Below are 14,394 nucleotides of genomic sequence, written 5' to 3' on the forward strand. Positions count from 1 at the left end.
TGAGTATGGCCTAGGAGACTAGAGCAAGGCGGTCCTTCAGCTCTCCTAGCCGCCAAGCATTCCCCAATTGCCTGGCCCTCCGGGAGGCATACCCGCTGAAGACAAGTCTAGAACCGGGCGGGGCTGCTGCACGTCCTCTTCCCTCTGGCCTTCTGACTACGCCGCTGTCCCCGCCCTCTCCCCGCCCCGCCTGGAGGGTGACCCGGCTTCCTCCGCCTGGTTGTGACTGCTGCGGGATGGCGGCGGCCACACCGACACAGACGCCGGCTCCGGAAGGCAGTGGCTTGGGCATGGACGCGAGACTGGACCAGGAGACCGCGCAGTGGCTGCGCTGGGACCGGGTAAGGGCCGATCCCCGGCTCCCCGGTTTCCGGGCGCCGAGGCTTGTCCGTCAGGGAGCCGGGCCCAGCTTCCTTCCTTCCCTGCCCCACCACACGGAGCCTGCTCGGCATAAGCTGTTGTGGGACTGGAGACAGCTGTGTGGCTCGCCCGACTGCTAGACCGGGTAGAGGATCGAGGTGGGGAGGGATGAACGTAGCGGGACTGGGGTCCGTGGTAGTCCACGCATGAGAAGGTTTTTGAGGTTCTGTGATGGGCTGAGCATCCTCATCCATTCAGAATCCGCTCTGTCCCGCCTTTCCCGGGACCTGAACTTCTCCACAGTCCAGACCACCTTTCCTGATTGCGTAGTTACGAACATGTGCCCCTGATGGACCAGCCTGACCGGGAGTTTTCCAGAGGACATTCACTTCCCTGGGAAGGTGACAGGGTACGCTTTGGCCCCAGCTGCGTCTTTCCCCTGTAACTGTCTTATGGCTGACGCAGTCAGGCGCCCAGCTCCGGACATCACTTCCTTTGCCCTCTCCTAGTTCTCTCTGACCTGTGCTTTCGCGCGTCCCGTTGCTTCCCCACAATGTTCCTCTTGCCTGTGATCTGCTGACTTTGTTTCTCTTACTGTTATTCCTGTGTGAGCTTAGCAGGTTTTCTCCCAAGTGCAACTTACTTAACTCCAATACTTGCTCTAGACAGCCCAGTCCTTTCATTCCTGGCTCTTCCTGGGATTGGAAGAGACAAACCAGCACCCCCTTAGGGGTTTGTTTGTTTAAAGTCTGTCGGTGTCCGGTGTCCGGTGTCCGGGGCTGACTTCAGGAGATGAGACCCTTGCAGATCCACTGAACCGGCGCTTAGGGAAGGGCCCACGCTGTATTTTAAAGCACTACCTTGGGATTCTCTGTTGTTAAACACTGAGTCTTTCGTTTTAATTATGCGCTGGCCCCTGAAAATTATGTAGCTGGTGCTGTGTGTCTCTGCTGCCTTCTGAGGTCTACAGTACTATAATCTGTACTACACATAGTAAGTACCTGAAACATGTGTTGACTGGATAGAGGCTGCAAGGCTCTCCAGAGGCTGCTCCCCACTCACACCTAGAAAATGAAAAGTCAGGCCATCCTGTTTCCACGATGGCAGTGCCAGCTCCTCGTGGGAATTTTTGTTTTGTTTTCTTCTGGGAAGTTAAAGCATTCCAGGATATTTAAGGGAAGGAAACTGTTTCCATTTCTGATAACTTAGTAACTTACATTGTGTAGCTATCTTAAAGTCTGAGTTAAGAAGTACTGTGTGTGTTAGTCAGGCTATTGTCCCACTTGACTAAGTGTCTGACACAGACTGAAGGAGCCTGGAAAGAACTACTTTGCTCAGACTCTGAGATGGTTTTATCCTTCATGGTGGAAACCATGAAGGTATAGCAGACCCGCTCAGGCCATAGTGGCTAGGAAGCAGAGAAAGGGGGAATACAGGAAGAAGCCATTTCGGAAATATATCGTCCTGTGACAAGTCTCAGTAACCTCGATCCTCCAACTTGCACCCATTTCCCACCATTTGTCACCTCCTCATAATCCTGACATGGGATGGATCTATCAAATGAGGGTCACCTTGATTCCATCAGAGCCTGGGATCTGTTAGTCCTCAGAGGGTACGTCACAGAAAATGTAGTTACTACAGAACCTGGACTCTGTCTTGGAACAGTACCTCCATGAGTAGAGGTGGAGGGAAAGTGTCATTTTCTCCTTTGGAGATGTTTCAATGTTAATTTCCCAATCAGTGGGTCTGTGTGGTGTATGGGTTGTATCTGTGTCCATGTGCTAGTGTGTAGATGTGTGGGCACCTGTGTGCATATTTGTGCAGAGGCCAGAAGCTGACATCTAGTATGTTCTCGGTCACTCTGCCTTAGGTAGGGTTTCACTGCTGTGAACAGACACCATGACCAAGGCAACTCTTATAAGGACAACATCTAATTGGGGCTGGCTTACAGGTTCAGAGGTTCAGTCCATAATCATCATAGCGGGAAGCATGACAGCATCCAGGCAGGCATGGTGCTGGAGAAGGAGCTGAGAGTTCTACATCTTGTGCCGAAAGGCAAACAGAAGCTTGTCTTCCAGGCAACAGGAGGAAGGTCTCTCAAAGCCCACCCCCACAGTGACACACTTCCTCCAACAAGGCCACACCTCCTAATAGTGCCACTCCCTAGGCTAAGCATACTCTCCACTTGATTTTTTAAGACGAAGGTCTCTCATTGAACGTGGAGCCGATTGGCTACACTGACTGACCAGCCCAGTCTACGCGTACACTGACTACCTCCAGCATTAGATTTACAGATGACCTCTGCTTGGCTAGGCTTGTTAGTGCATGCTGGGGATGTGAGCTTGGGGCTGAAAACTTTCATAGCAAGCACCTAACTGGTGGAGCTGACTTTACTATCAGTTACTTTAATTGGAGATGGGTGCCTCTCTGGGAAGGACCCATTCATTCTTCACGGAAGCTCCCACCAGCTAAAAGCAATGAGGTTCCTGAGCCACCCATGCTGGCAAGAACCCTGGTCGTGCTCCCTGCACGGCTACTGTGTCCCCTCCCCTGTGCCTCTCTTTCCTGTCAGTTTCTATCACCCCCAGGTCTGACCCTTATCTCTGCTTCTCCCTTCTTGACTTTTCTTTATCTCTTTGCTTTGTTCTCTCAGGCTGCTGAGTCTTTTCTAGCGATCCAAGGCCAATTAAGACTTTTGAAATCCACAGTAGGCCTCAGAGAAGCCCTGGATACTGGGCTTGGCCAGGAAGTCTGTGTTGTCTCTGCCACTCAGCAGCTGTTTGCTGAGCTCCTTTTGTATGACAGCTCTGAGCCTTGCCTTGGGGGCACCGGACAGTTTAATGGGTAAGATGGTTCTCTGTGATTGGAATCTAGAGTTTTTAATCAAAAGGTTGGTCCCGGTTCCTGTTGAAACTGGAATAATCTGGAACCATAGGCTTGATTCCAGGAAGCCAAAGTTTTATTGCGACCACATTTCAAAGTTTAATTATAGGGCCTTATCTTGCCCAGTGTTCATTTTATCGAATGATTAGAAGTTCTTCACTCCAGCCTTCCCTCAACTCTTAATGTAAAAGTCCATGTGGAGTTAGGTAATCACCACTCTCTCTTCAGTCTTCACATCTCCTGCAGTCGTTACGCAAAGAAAACAAGGCAACGTAAAATGTACTTAAATGATTCATGCTCTTATCTGTTTACAATTAATGTAATAGGAAAGGCACTAGGCTAATGTTTGTCATGCAGTTTAAGCAAACCATACAATTTCTGTAGTGTAAAATACAACCAAACCCAACAGCTATTATTGACCTGACTTAGAATCGTTGAAACATGACTGGATACAAAGGAAACACTTTGTAAAAATTATAAAGCACTACAGAAGTAAGGTCTTTTTAATTTTTCTAAATCAATTTTTTTAAAAAAAAAGATTTTATTTATTTATTTTATGTGTATGACAGTAGCTGTCTTCAGACAGCACCAGAAGAGGGCTTTGGATCCCATTACAGATAGTTGTGAGCCACCGTGTGCTGGCAACAGAACTCAGAACCTCTGGAAGAGCAGTCAGTGCGCTTAACCACTGAGCCATCTCTCCAGCCCAAAAGTAAGGTCTTAATTATACTGACTGACCTACCACCCTGGGAAAGTTTGAGGACCTCAGGGAAGGAGATGAACATCACAACTCAGTGCCAGACAAAGACAAAGTAATTTAAAACCTTGAAAAATATACGAGAGAGGTTCTAGCTGGTTCCCCTTTTACAGATGGTGAAACTAAGTACTCTAGAAACTTTATAGCCTGCACAAGCACACAGGGTTGGTAAGTGAATGATCTGAGATCTCCCTGAGCATGTTAGATATTCTAAAACAGCATCTTGATCATTTTCTCTAAAACTATTCCCTCAGTAGGCAAGAGAATACAACTTCCCATCAAATTCCTTAGCTCAGATTTCAAAAACACCAGAAAATGTAAAGGCCTGCATTTATACAGGTTTTTCATAGAGCTTAGGCGTGTGTGTGTGTGTGTGTGTGTGTGTGTGTGTGTGTGTGTTGAGGGTGTGGTCTACCTTGCAGATTTTCTGTCTTCCTCTTAACCAAGCTGTGCCTGGTGCATTCATGTCTATCTTTCAGAATCCTTTAACTTCAGAGTCAGTGAAACAGCTCATTGCTGAAGATAATAAAGAAGAACTACAGAAATGCTTTGGGGCCCGGATGGAGTTTGGAACAGCTGGCCTTCGAGCTCCTATGGGAGCAGGGATTTCTCGAATGAATGACCTGACCATCATCCAGACCACACAGGTACCATGAGTTTGTCGTTGCTGGTTACTCCTGGTATATCTCCCTGAGTCCTGGGAATCTGATAGACTTAATTTGTTTTAGTTATGGATATGTCTTTGGATCTGAGCAAATAGAGAAAGTGCCCACCATTTAATCTACAAAAATGAGGCTCGTGCAGTCCTTATTTAAAATTCATTAGCTTTTTATCCAGCCAACCAGCCATGCAACAAATGAAACATACACATGGGTATAATTAAAAAGTAATTTTTAAAAGATAGTTTTATTAGTTTTGTCCCAAACCCATATATTTTTTTTAAGCTTTTATTTTGAAGCCATGCAAGTTTTTGGTTTGTTTATAGCATCATTTTAATTCTGAAAACTTCCTTCATCCCTGTGGAATAGTGTCCTTTCTCTCAGCTGTTCTCAGGTCTTCATTCTCAACAGGATCCAAAAGTTTCTAAAAAACTTAGGAATATGAGAATCTGGACTCGGGCTATATGCTTTTTGTTCCCTGACTCATTGAGGTCACAGCATAAAGGTTGATCTGGAGAGTCAGGTATAGTGTCACCACTGTAAGCTATGAAGAGTCAGACATCTGAATTCCTTCTTGGCAACCCACAAAATCAATACATACGTTCTTATTTTGTTACCACTTTCGGAAAGTATGCTGGATGCTATGTGTTTGCCAAGGGAAAAGAAACATTCTAAATTGATGTAACATTGCTAACATGACTAAGACGTATCCCTCTACCAAAAACAATAGGTATACTTCATTAAGATTTCCTTTAGTCAGAGTGCAGTAAGGAATAGGTCACATCGCTATTGCCCAGCCAACCAGAACTCTCTGATAATGTCCAGTGTCTGGATTATTTGGATTCTAAGTCCACTGCTCTCTTGTGTCTGAGATCGATGTGATGCTGTTTGACCCCTGATATACAGGGATGGGATGGTCCATCATCTTAGAGCAGGTAGTGAGAGCCCCAAAATGCACAAGTTTGATTTGTATAGCACATTTTAACCTATAAAGGAACTAATTCCAGCCTCCTTTAGATTTCTGGTAAATAGTATCCAAAGCAACAAACCAAACAGATTTTCATCGGTTAATTGTCAAAACTGTATAAAATGTATTGGCTTTCTCTAACTGATGTCACAGAGCAGAGAGAAGTGTCAGAAGTGCCTGCTGACTCTAGGCTGGAAGCAAGGAATAAGGTCTTTGAAGGAAATGATGATTCAAGTAATGGCCTGTGCACATCTGGAGACCAGAAGATAACCTCGGTGCTGTTTTTCATGTTTTCTTTTGAGACAGAGTCTCTTACTGGCCTAGAACTCACCAAATAGGCTAGGCTGGCTGGCTAGGGAGCCCCATGGATCTAGGAGCTGGCTCTGTCTCCCCAGGCCTGGGATTACAAGCTTGTGCCACCACACCTAACTTTTCTTTTTAAGTTGGCTTCTGGGTATCAAATACAGGACCTCAGGCTTACAATACAAGCTTGCTACTAACTGACCCCACCTTACCTGTTTATAGCTCATTTAAGCCTTATAAAAACCCTACATGGTATGTATTATTGGTGTTACTATATATATATACATGGAAGCTAGACAAAAGATAGAGAAACTTTGTCTCTTCCTCAATGGTGGTCCAGTAGAGTTCAAATCCTTTTTCTGGCCCCAGAGGCATATGTATCTTACACCCTACACTGAACCACCTATAACCAGATCTGGGAACAAGCCATGGTCTGTGACTCAGGTCTGAAACGGAGTAAGCCCTTTCTTTTCTCTCTGTTCCTGTCATAAGATGGAGATTCTGGACAAGTTAGTCTGGACCTGGAGTTATTAAATTCAGCACAGCATCTGACTGAGAGTAGACTGTTTCCATCTGACTGTTCAACCTGCATAATCACTGGTAGCCACCCCATGTGAAAGATGTTGTCCTGTGAAAATGGGGAAAATATAATTTGGGGCTGATTCTTATATGTATGAAATATGGGGTTTTTATGCCCTGGGCTTCTTTCAGGGATTTTGTAGGTACCTGGAAAAGCAGTTCAGTGACCTGAAGCAGAGAGGCGTGGTAATCAGTTTTGATGCGAGAGCTCACCCTGCCAGTGGAGGCAGCAGCAGAAGGTATTTAGGTTTGGGGGGGTAGGGGTGGGGCTTTGGGATGGGACCTGGAGACAATTTTCAGAAAAGGATTTTTTTTCATAATTTCTTCTATACTTTTATTTTGAGTCATTTCAATAATCTGACTTTTTAAAATCCATTTTTTAAATTATGTTATGTGTGTGTGCATGTGGATATTTGCCTATGGGTGCAGGTGCCCCCAGAGGGCAGAGGCATTGTATCCTGTCTAGCTGGAGTTATAGGCAGTTGCAAGCCTATGTAAGAGTAGTACATATTCTTAACCACTGACCCATCTCTCCAGTACCTTGATTTTTTTTTAAATTACTTGACTTTAAACCCATAATTACTTAACTGTTAAAAGTAATGGGTTAGGGCCAGGCAGTCCCAGCACTGCAGAAGCAGAGGCAGGCAGATCTCAGTGAGTTTGAGGTCAGCCTGGTCTACAAAGCAAGTTCCAGGACAGCCAGGGCTACACAGAGAAACCCTGAGTTGAACTCTGCCCACCCCCAAACAAAAGACAGGTTAGCCTGGACCTCTAATCCCAGCACTCAGGAAACAGATCAGGAGGACTTCTTGAGTTCAAGGGCAGCCTGGACTACATAGCAAGTTCCAAGGCAGCCAGGGACATAGAGAGACTTTGTCTCAAAAAAAACCATACAGAAATAATGGGGAAAATTATCTAAGCCTGATTCTCACTTGCCGCCATATAATTCTTCACTGCTATTTATAGTCATTGCCTCTTCCTTTCCTGACAGACACCTTTCTTGGGGTGCAGCTTTGTGACAGTCCCAGACCCACAGGACTCCCATTTAGCTCTGGTCACATGATGCTGAAGATAGTGACCTCTGTAACAGCAGCAGTTTTTCTGAATGCTGATCCAGTATTTACCATTTCAATCCCCCAAACAATGTAGAAAACATTTAAAATTGGCCGTCAGTATCCACCAGGGACCTTTCCTAAAATACCCTCCCCTGCACGAGTCACCTATATAAAAAGGCACATGGCTTGTGTAAAGCCTTTATCTTTTCAATTCTGAGACAGGCTCTCACTAGAGCCCATACCTGTACTGAAGTCATGATTCTCTTCTCTCAGTCTCTTAGAGTGTGGGATCACAGGCGCTTACCACCAGGCTTGGTTCCCATATACTGTAAACCCTGGTTTAGACCTGTCACGTTAGCTGATATGACTGTGTTTTTCAGATATGTTAACACTGTTGGTTAAAGGACAGCTCTTGCTCTACTCCTAGAGCCATGGCATTTGCTTGAAGTGACTGGCATTTCAGTTCTTTTTGGGTTTGTGGTTCCTGCCTCTGCTGTGTACACACACACATAATGGTATATCTTATGTCTAAATAAAACAAAGCCTAGTCAAAGTCCATATGAGGTGTGTACTGAATTGTAACAGTGTAAATCAGGGCTCCTAAGCCTCTGCATAGTGACACATGATGTCACAGCATCTGGACCATTCTTTGTTATGAGGGACTGTCCTATGCATTGTAAGGTGTTTAATAGTAGTAATTTACCCATTAGTTGCCAGTAGCACAACCCCTCCCCCAAGCATGACAACTGACCATGCCTCCACGTCAAAGTCCTTGAAAAGGACAGATGAATCCAAATGGTAACCACTGACGTAGGCACAGATGGACAGAGTTGAGAGACTTTAAGGCAGGCCTGGCTTATGTGCTCTGTGGCCTTGGACATGTGGCAAGGTGACCTCAGGCCTTTATCCTAAACAAAAGAGAGGAGGAAGGGACCCCGACTGTCTCAGCTTTGGTATTCTTCCTCTTTCTCTCACTACCGAATGCGGGCGTGTTGGAAGGGGCCAGGGCTGCAACTCTGTTCGTGGAGGGTTTGCCTCGAACGCATGAAGCCCTGGGTTCCACCCCGGCATGCTCGGTCACTGTTTCTCACTGCTGCGGGAAGCTACGACCCTGACTTTTTGTCCCTGTTTCTGCATTTCTAGGTTTGCCCGGCTGGCTGCGACTGCATTTATCACCCAGGGGGTCCCTGTGTACCTCTTCTCTGATATAACCCCAACCCCCTTTGTAGTAAGTAACCGTTTCCTTTCTAAGTACTTGTCGGAGGGCTACAGACAATATAAATGGTCAAGTAGTTTGTAGCCTACAGTTCATGCCAATGATCGCTTAATTTATGGGTTAAGGATATAAAAGACTAACAACAGTAACTAATAATAAAATGGAAGGGTTGCAGGAGTATCCTATCATGAAGTTATGAATGTGGGCACTGCTTAAAGAGTTAAGACACTCATTTTCCTGGACCACGAGTCACTGAAACAGAACAGGGCAAAACCACAGATGAGGGAGATGCTGCGTCGAGCTTGGATGGGACACGAGATGCTGAATGGCGTATTATGATATTAGGGTGATACAGGGGGATGGATGGCTCCAAACAACACACAGTAGGCATTTCCATTCCGTCTAATCTTTCTTAAGAACCGTCTCCTGCTCTGTTTAGCCTTACACAGTGTCACAGCTGAAACTCTGTGCCGGAATCATGATCACTGCCTCCCACAATCCAAAGCAGGACAATGGCTATAAGGTACCTCCCCTAACCCTCCCAACCCCCACACACGCTCTGTCCTCACACAGTGGAACCCCACCCCTGTGTTCTGCATCCTGAACCTGCTAAATGCATTCCTGGCTTCTCTAGGTCTACTGGGACAACGGAGCTCAGATCATTTCTCCACACGATCGAGGCATTTCTCAAGCCATTGAGGAAAATCTAGAGCCCTGGCCTCAGGCTTGGGACGTGTCTTTGATTGACAGTAGTTCCCTTCTTCACAACCCCAGCACGTCCATCAGTAATGACTACTTTGAAGACCTTAAAAAATACTGTTTTCACAGGTAACTGGATTGTGGCTTCACTTCAGCTAATGTGATTCAGCCGAATTCTATCAATGTTGGGTTTTTGATTTGATCCCAACTTGATCCCCTCTACCTGGTGCATACACTGTAGCTGCATGTGTACCAGACAGCAGCAGAGCTGGCCATTTTTTCTTAAAGGAACCTGTAACAGATCCTCATGGCTTTGCTGGCTACATACAGCCTGACTTCATCCCTCAGATGTGCTATTCTAGTGTACAAGCAGCACAAGTGACCAGTCAGGGAAGCCACACTGAGGTGGCTTTATTTACAAAAGCAGGTGGCCAACCCAAGGTGGGCTACAGTTTGAAGAGTTGTAAACATATACATGTATGTTTGTAGCTGTGTCTATACATATGCTTGTATGGATACAGCTATATGTATATATGTGTATTTAAAACATACTTTCAGGGCTGGGAAGATGGTTCAGTAGGCAAGAGCACTTGTTACATAAGTGTGAGGACTTGAGTTCTTATCCCCAGTACCCAAGTGTGGTCATACAGTACTATGGTGCCTGCTTGTTGAGCCTGGGGCGAACTTGGTAGTAACCGACAGGTACTGAGCGGGAGGGTTTATGTTCCGCTACTGCTTATTGCCTCTCTGAAACAGAAATTCAGTCTCTGGTTGTTCAGTGCTGTGTTTGTTAGATAGCCTGGGCTACTAACAGCTCAGAGTAGAGACTCCGATCCCATCTAAGGGAGAAACCACACTGGCTTAGAGTCTCCCTGGGCCATAGAATAGAGATCTGAGTTTCCGGGTCACTGGATTTTTTTCTCTATGAAAGAAATCTGAGGTTATCATTTTCTGTCAGCTTTCCCCTCAGGACTCTCATTCAGTTTCACAAACACCGAGAGCTGACAGGGTACTTGTTTGTTTTTTTATCAGGCAAGTAGCATGGGAAGCAACAGTTACTTGTGTGTGTAAAATAGCCCTCTTGTATAATATAGCACATACATTTCCAAGGTTGGGGATGATCAGCGAGCTGCCCTTCGAGAACGTTAGAGTGGTTGGGACCCCCACCTGCAGCCTGTGGTACAGCATAGGACCCCACGTTCTACCTTGTGCTCCACATTACCAGGTTTATCATCTCCCCCCGTCCCCAGTTTGTTAGAAAAGCATAAAATCTCACTTTCATTTTGTGATGGTTTGTATATATGCTCAGCCCAGGGAGTGGCACTATTAGAAGGTGTGGCTTTGTTGGAGTAGGTGTGGCCTTGTTGGAGTAGGTGTGTCACTGTGGGTGTGGGCTTTGAGACCCTCACCCTAGCTGCCTGGAAGTCAATCTTCCATCAGCAGGCTTCAGATGAAGATGTAGAACTCTCAGCTCCTCCTGCATCATGCCTGCCTAGATGCTGCCATGATCTCACCTTGATGATAATGGACTGAACCTCTGAACCTGTAAGCCAGCCCCAATTAAATGTTTTCCTTTGGCTGGGCAGTGGTGGCGCACACCTTTAATCCTAGCACTTGGGAGGCAGAGGCAGGTGGATTTCTGAGTTCTAGGCCAGCCTGGTCTACAAAGTGAGTTCCCAGGACAGCTAGGACTACACAGAGAAACCCTGTCTCGAAAAACCAAGAAAAAAAAAGAAGTTTTCCCTTGTAAGACTTGCCTTGGTTGTGGTGTCTGTTCACAGCAGTAAAACCCTAAGACAAATTTGTACCCTTAATTATGAAAAACTTTTTTTCATGTTTATTTGATCTATATTCGTCTTTTCTGTGTATTTGCTTGTCTGTCCAATTTAGCAAACTTTTTTATTTACTTAGAAAAAAGGCAGTCTTGTTTCTTTCATGTGCCTACTCTCCCCCTGTTGTTACTTTTGACATTTTTTTTTAAAATGGAAACTTTTAAACAATTGTGTTAATATTTAGTTGTCTTTTAATTATTTTTTGGCTTTTTGAGACAGGATTTCTCTGTGTAGCCCTGGCTGTCCTGGAACTCACTCTGTAGATCAGGCTGGCCTCAAACTCAGAAATCCGCCTGCCTCTGCCTCCCAAGTGCTGGGATTACAGGGGTGTGCCACCACCGCCCGGCAGTTTTTAATTCTTGGTTTCTTGGTTTTATTCATACTTTAAAAGACTTTATACCAAGATTATAAGAAAAAAATTCTCCTTTTTGAACTTTTCTGTTTGCATTTGGTGATGATGAATCTTTCAAGTCATTGGTCCTGTATGGAAGGTGTAGCTTAGGTCTCTGAAAGGCTCAGCACTGTACCAGCCACACATACTGAAGCATCTCTCTTACAGCATTAAGTCCCCAGTGCGTGGTATTTTCTAAATCCTCCCCTTTAGAGAGTCTTTATTGTGTTCTTTGTTGTTTTCCGTTTTGTCTTATTCCAGGACTGTGAACAGGGAGAGCAAGGTGAAGTTCGTGCACACGTCTGTCCATGGTGTGGGTCATGAGTTTGTGCAGTTGGCATTCAAGGCTTTTGACCTTGCTCCTCCTGAAGCTGTTCCCCAACAGAAAGATCCGGATCCCGAGTTCCCAACGGTCAAATACCCGAATCCTGAGGAGGGTAAAGGTGTCTTGGTAACCTACTTTTATTACGTAATGGACTCTGTCTTTGAAACTCTGAGCCGTTGCTCTCAAGTACATTGTGTTTTTATGGGATTTTGTTGTGGTGGGGAAAAATGAATTATAGTTCTGTAAATATGTATATTGGAGGGTCATTAATTTCCTAAAGGAGCTTTCAGACTTGACATCTTTCGTGAGGTTATGAGAGCTAAAATCTACATCATGCTCTAAATTAAATATTTGTGTAGATGGTTTCTCTATTGCCAAGAAGTATTGATAATAGAATGGGGAGGTTTTTTCATATTTTTAATTTTATACTCTCTTGTTAAAGAGTGTTATTGACAGTGTGGCTCACATACAATTTTAGGAAACTTTAGTTATTAATGATACTGTGGGAGTTGGTTTGGTCTGGTTTGTGTGGCCAAATATACACAGTGCCTAAAAATACCAGTCTAGCCACAAGGCTGCCACAGCGCTGTGTGGTTCCTGGAACTCTCAGCATCTGACTTACAATGTAGAAAGATGAAATACTATCTGGCTAAGCAAACCCAGCTCCAGGAAGGAGGAAAAAAAAAAAGCAGAAAACAAACAAACACAACAACAACAAAATCTCTGTGGCCCCAATTTGGGGAAAAGCCTGTTTAGCTCATAAGAATATGCAAATCTTAAAGACTACAGTGTGCGCCATGTTTTCCCTAAGTAATCTTTTATTTTCTGAACTTATTTTCAGACTTTATCTTTTGCGTTGGCTGACAAGATCAAGGCCAAAATTGTCTTAGCCAATGACCCAGACGCCGACAGACTTGCTGTAGCTGAGAAACAAGACGGGTGAGATTAGCTTTGTTAATCGGTGTCATGAAAAAATATACAAATGGCCATCTATAGCAATCCTGTATTTCTGGGGAGGGTGAGTCTGAAAGGGAAGTTTTCTGTTTAATTATATTTGTTTTTGCAATAAGACCTCTGGTGGATTTCTCTCACAGGACAATGTGCTGATCCTAAGGGCAGGGGAACACATCCTTGAGTTGTGTAATACAGAGCAAAGCAATCCAGTGTGTGCTAGTATTGGAAATGACTCATTTTGTGACACTCTCACTTTATAATTGAACTTAGTACATGTAGGTCTCCATACCCGATAAGGCGAAGTCCTTTGCATGATGCTGGTGTTTTAGTTCAGTGTCTGCCAGTGGATTTAATAAAGCACCAGACCTTCAAGGCAGTGTTGAATTTAGGAGAAACAGACAGGCAAGTGACATCATGCTTAAGACAAGTATGAGGTCTATGCAAAGGATAATAAGAGTGCCTGGTACAGATTCAAACTATATATCAAATATATATTAAATATATATCAAATATATCAGATATTTGTGAATGTTGTAGGTCTACTTCAGCCCAGTTAATTCTTTCTTTCTTATTTATTTAGTTAGTTAGTTGGTTATGTTTTTTTAGTTTTTTGAGACAGGGTTTCTCTGGTACAGTCCTGGCTATCCTGGAACTTGCTTTGTAGACCAGGCTGGCCTCGAACTCACAGAGATCCACCAGTCTCTGCCTCCCAAGTGCTGGCATTAAAGGTGAGTGCCAGCATGCCCAGCTCAGTTCAATTATTTAAAGTTTTATAGAAGTACGCCGAGCTTCTTTTGCCTAGCTCTGGGACTTGTGTGCCTTCCTAAAGGTTGCTGAAGCACAGGGCATGTTTCCTTGCAGTGGCGAGTGGAGAGTGTTCTCAGGCAATGAGCTGGGAGCCCTACTGGGATGGTGGCTCTTCACTTCCTGGAAAGAAAAGAACCAAGATCAAAGTAACCTCAAAGATACATACATGTTGTCCAGCACCGTTTCCTCCAAAATCTTACGGGCCATAGCCTTGAAAGAGGGCTTTCATTTTGAGGTAAGGTATTTGTAGGCTTTTTGTTGTTGTTTTTTTTGTTTTTGTTTTTCGAGACAGGGTTTCTCTGTGTAGTCCTGGCTGTCCTGGAACTCACTCTGTAGACCAGGCTGGCCTCGAACTCAGAAATCCGCCTGCCTCTGCCTCCCAAGTGCTGGGATTAAAGGCGTGCGCCACCACTGCCTGGCTCAAAGCATTTTTTTTCTCTTTTGTGTTATCTGTTTAGGAAACATTAACCGGCTTCAAGTGGATGGGAAACAGAGCCAAACAGCTAGTAGACCAGGGGAAAACAGTCCTATTTGCATTTGAAGAAGCTATTGGTAAGAAGGAATAATGAGGTTCACTCTGTGTGTGTGTGTGTGTGTGTGTGTGTGT

The 14,394-nt window shown here is 44.8% G+C and overlaps 1 protein-coding gene across 1 annotated transcript in view; it reads left to right on the forward strand.

The window, feature by feature from the left end:
- The first annotated feature begins 200 nt into the window (after positions 1-200).
- Positions 201-14,394, forward strand: part of Pgm2 (phosphoglucomutase 2) — a 30,318-nt gene continuing 16,124 nt past the window's right edge. Inside the window, exons 1-10 of the mRNA XM_028765235.1 lie at positions 201-341; positions 4,480-4,647; positions 6,641-6,747; positions 8,707-8,791; positions 9,219-9,302; positions 9,414-9,607; positions 11,963-12,152; positions 12,868-12,965; positions 13,842-14,022; positions 14,246-14,339. Coding sequence (XP_028621068.1) covers positions 237-341; positions 4,480-4,647; positions 6,641-6,747; positions 8,707-8,791; positions 9,219-9,302; positions 9,414-9,607; positions 11,963-12,152; positions 12,868-12,965; positions 13,842-14,022; positions 14,246-14,339 — 1,306 coding nt within the window. The 5' untranslated portion in view covers positions 201-236. The remainder of the gene's footprint in view (positions 342-4,479; positions 4,648-6,640; positions 6,748-8,706; positions 8,792-9,218; positions 9,303-9,413; positions 9,608-11,962; positions 12,153-12,867; positions 12,966-13,841; positions 14,023-14,245; positions 14,340-14,394) is intronic.

The sequence above is a fragment of the Grammomys surdaster genome, unplaced genomic scaffold (assembly GCF_004785775.1).
Source record: "Grammomys surdaster isolate TR1022 unplaced genomic scaffold, NIH_TR_1.0 150, whole genome shotgun sequence".
Lineage (NCBI taxonomy): Eukaryota > Metazoa > Chordata > Mammalia > Rodentia > Muridae > Grammomys > Grammomys surdaster.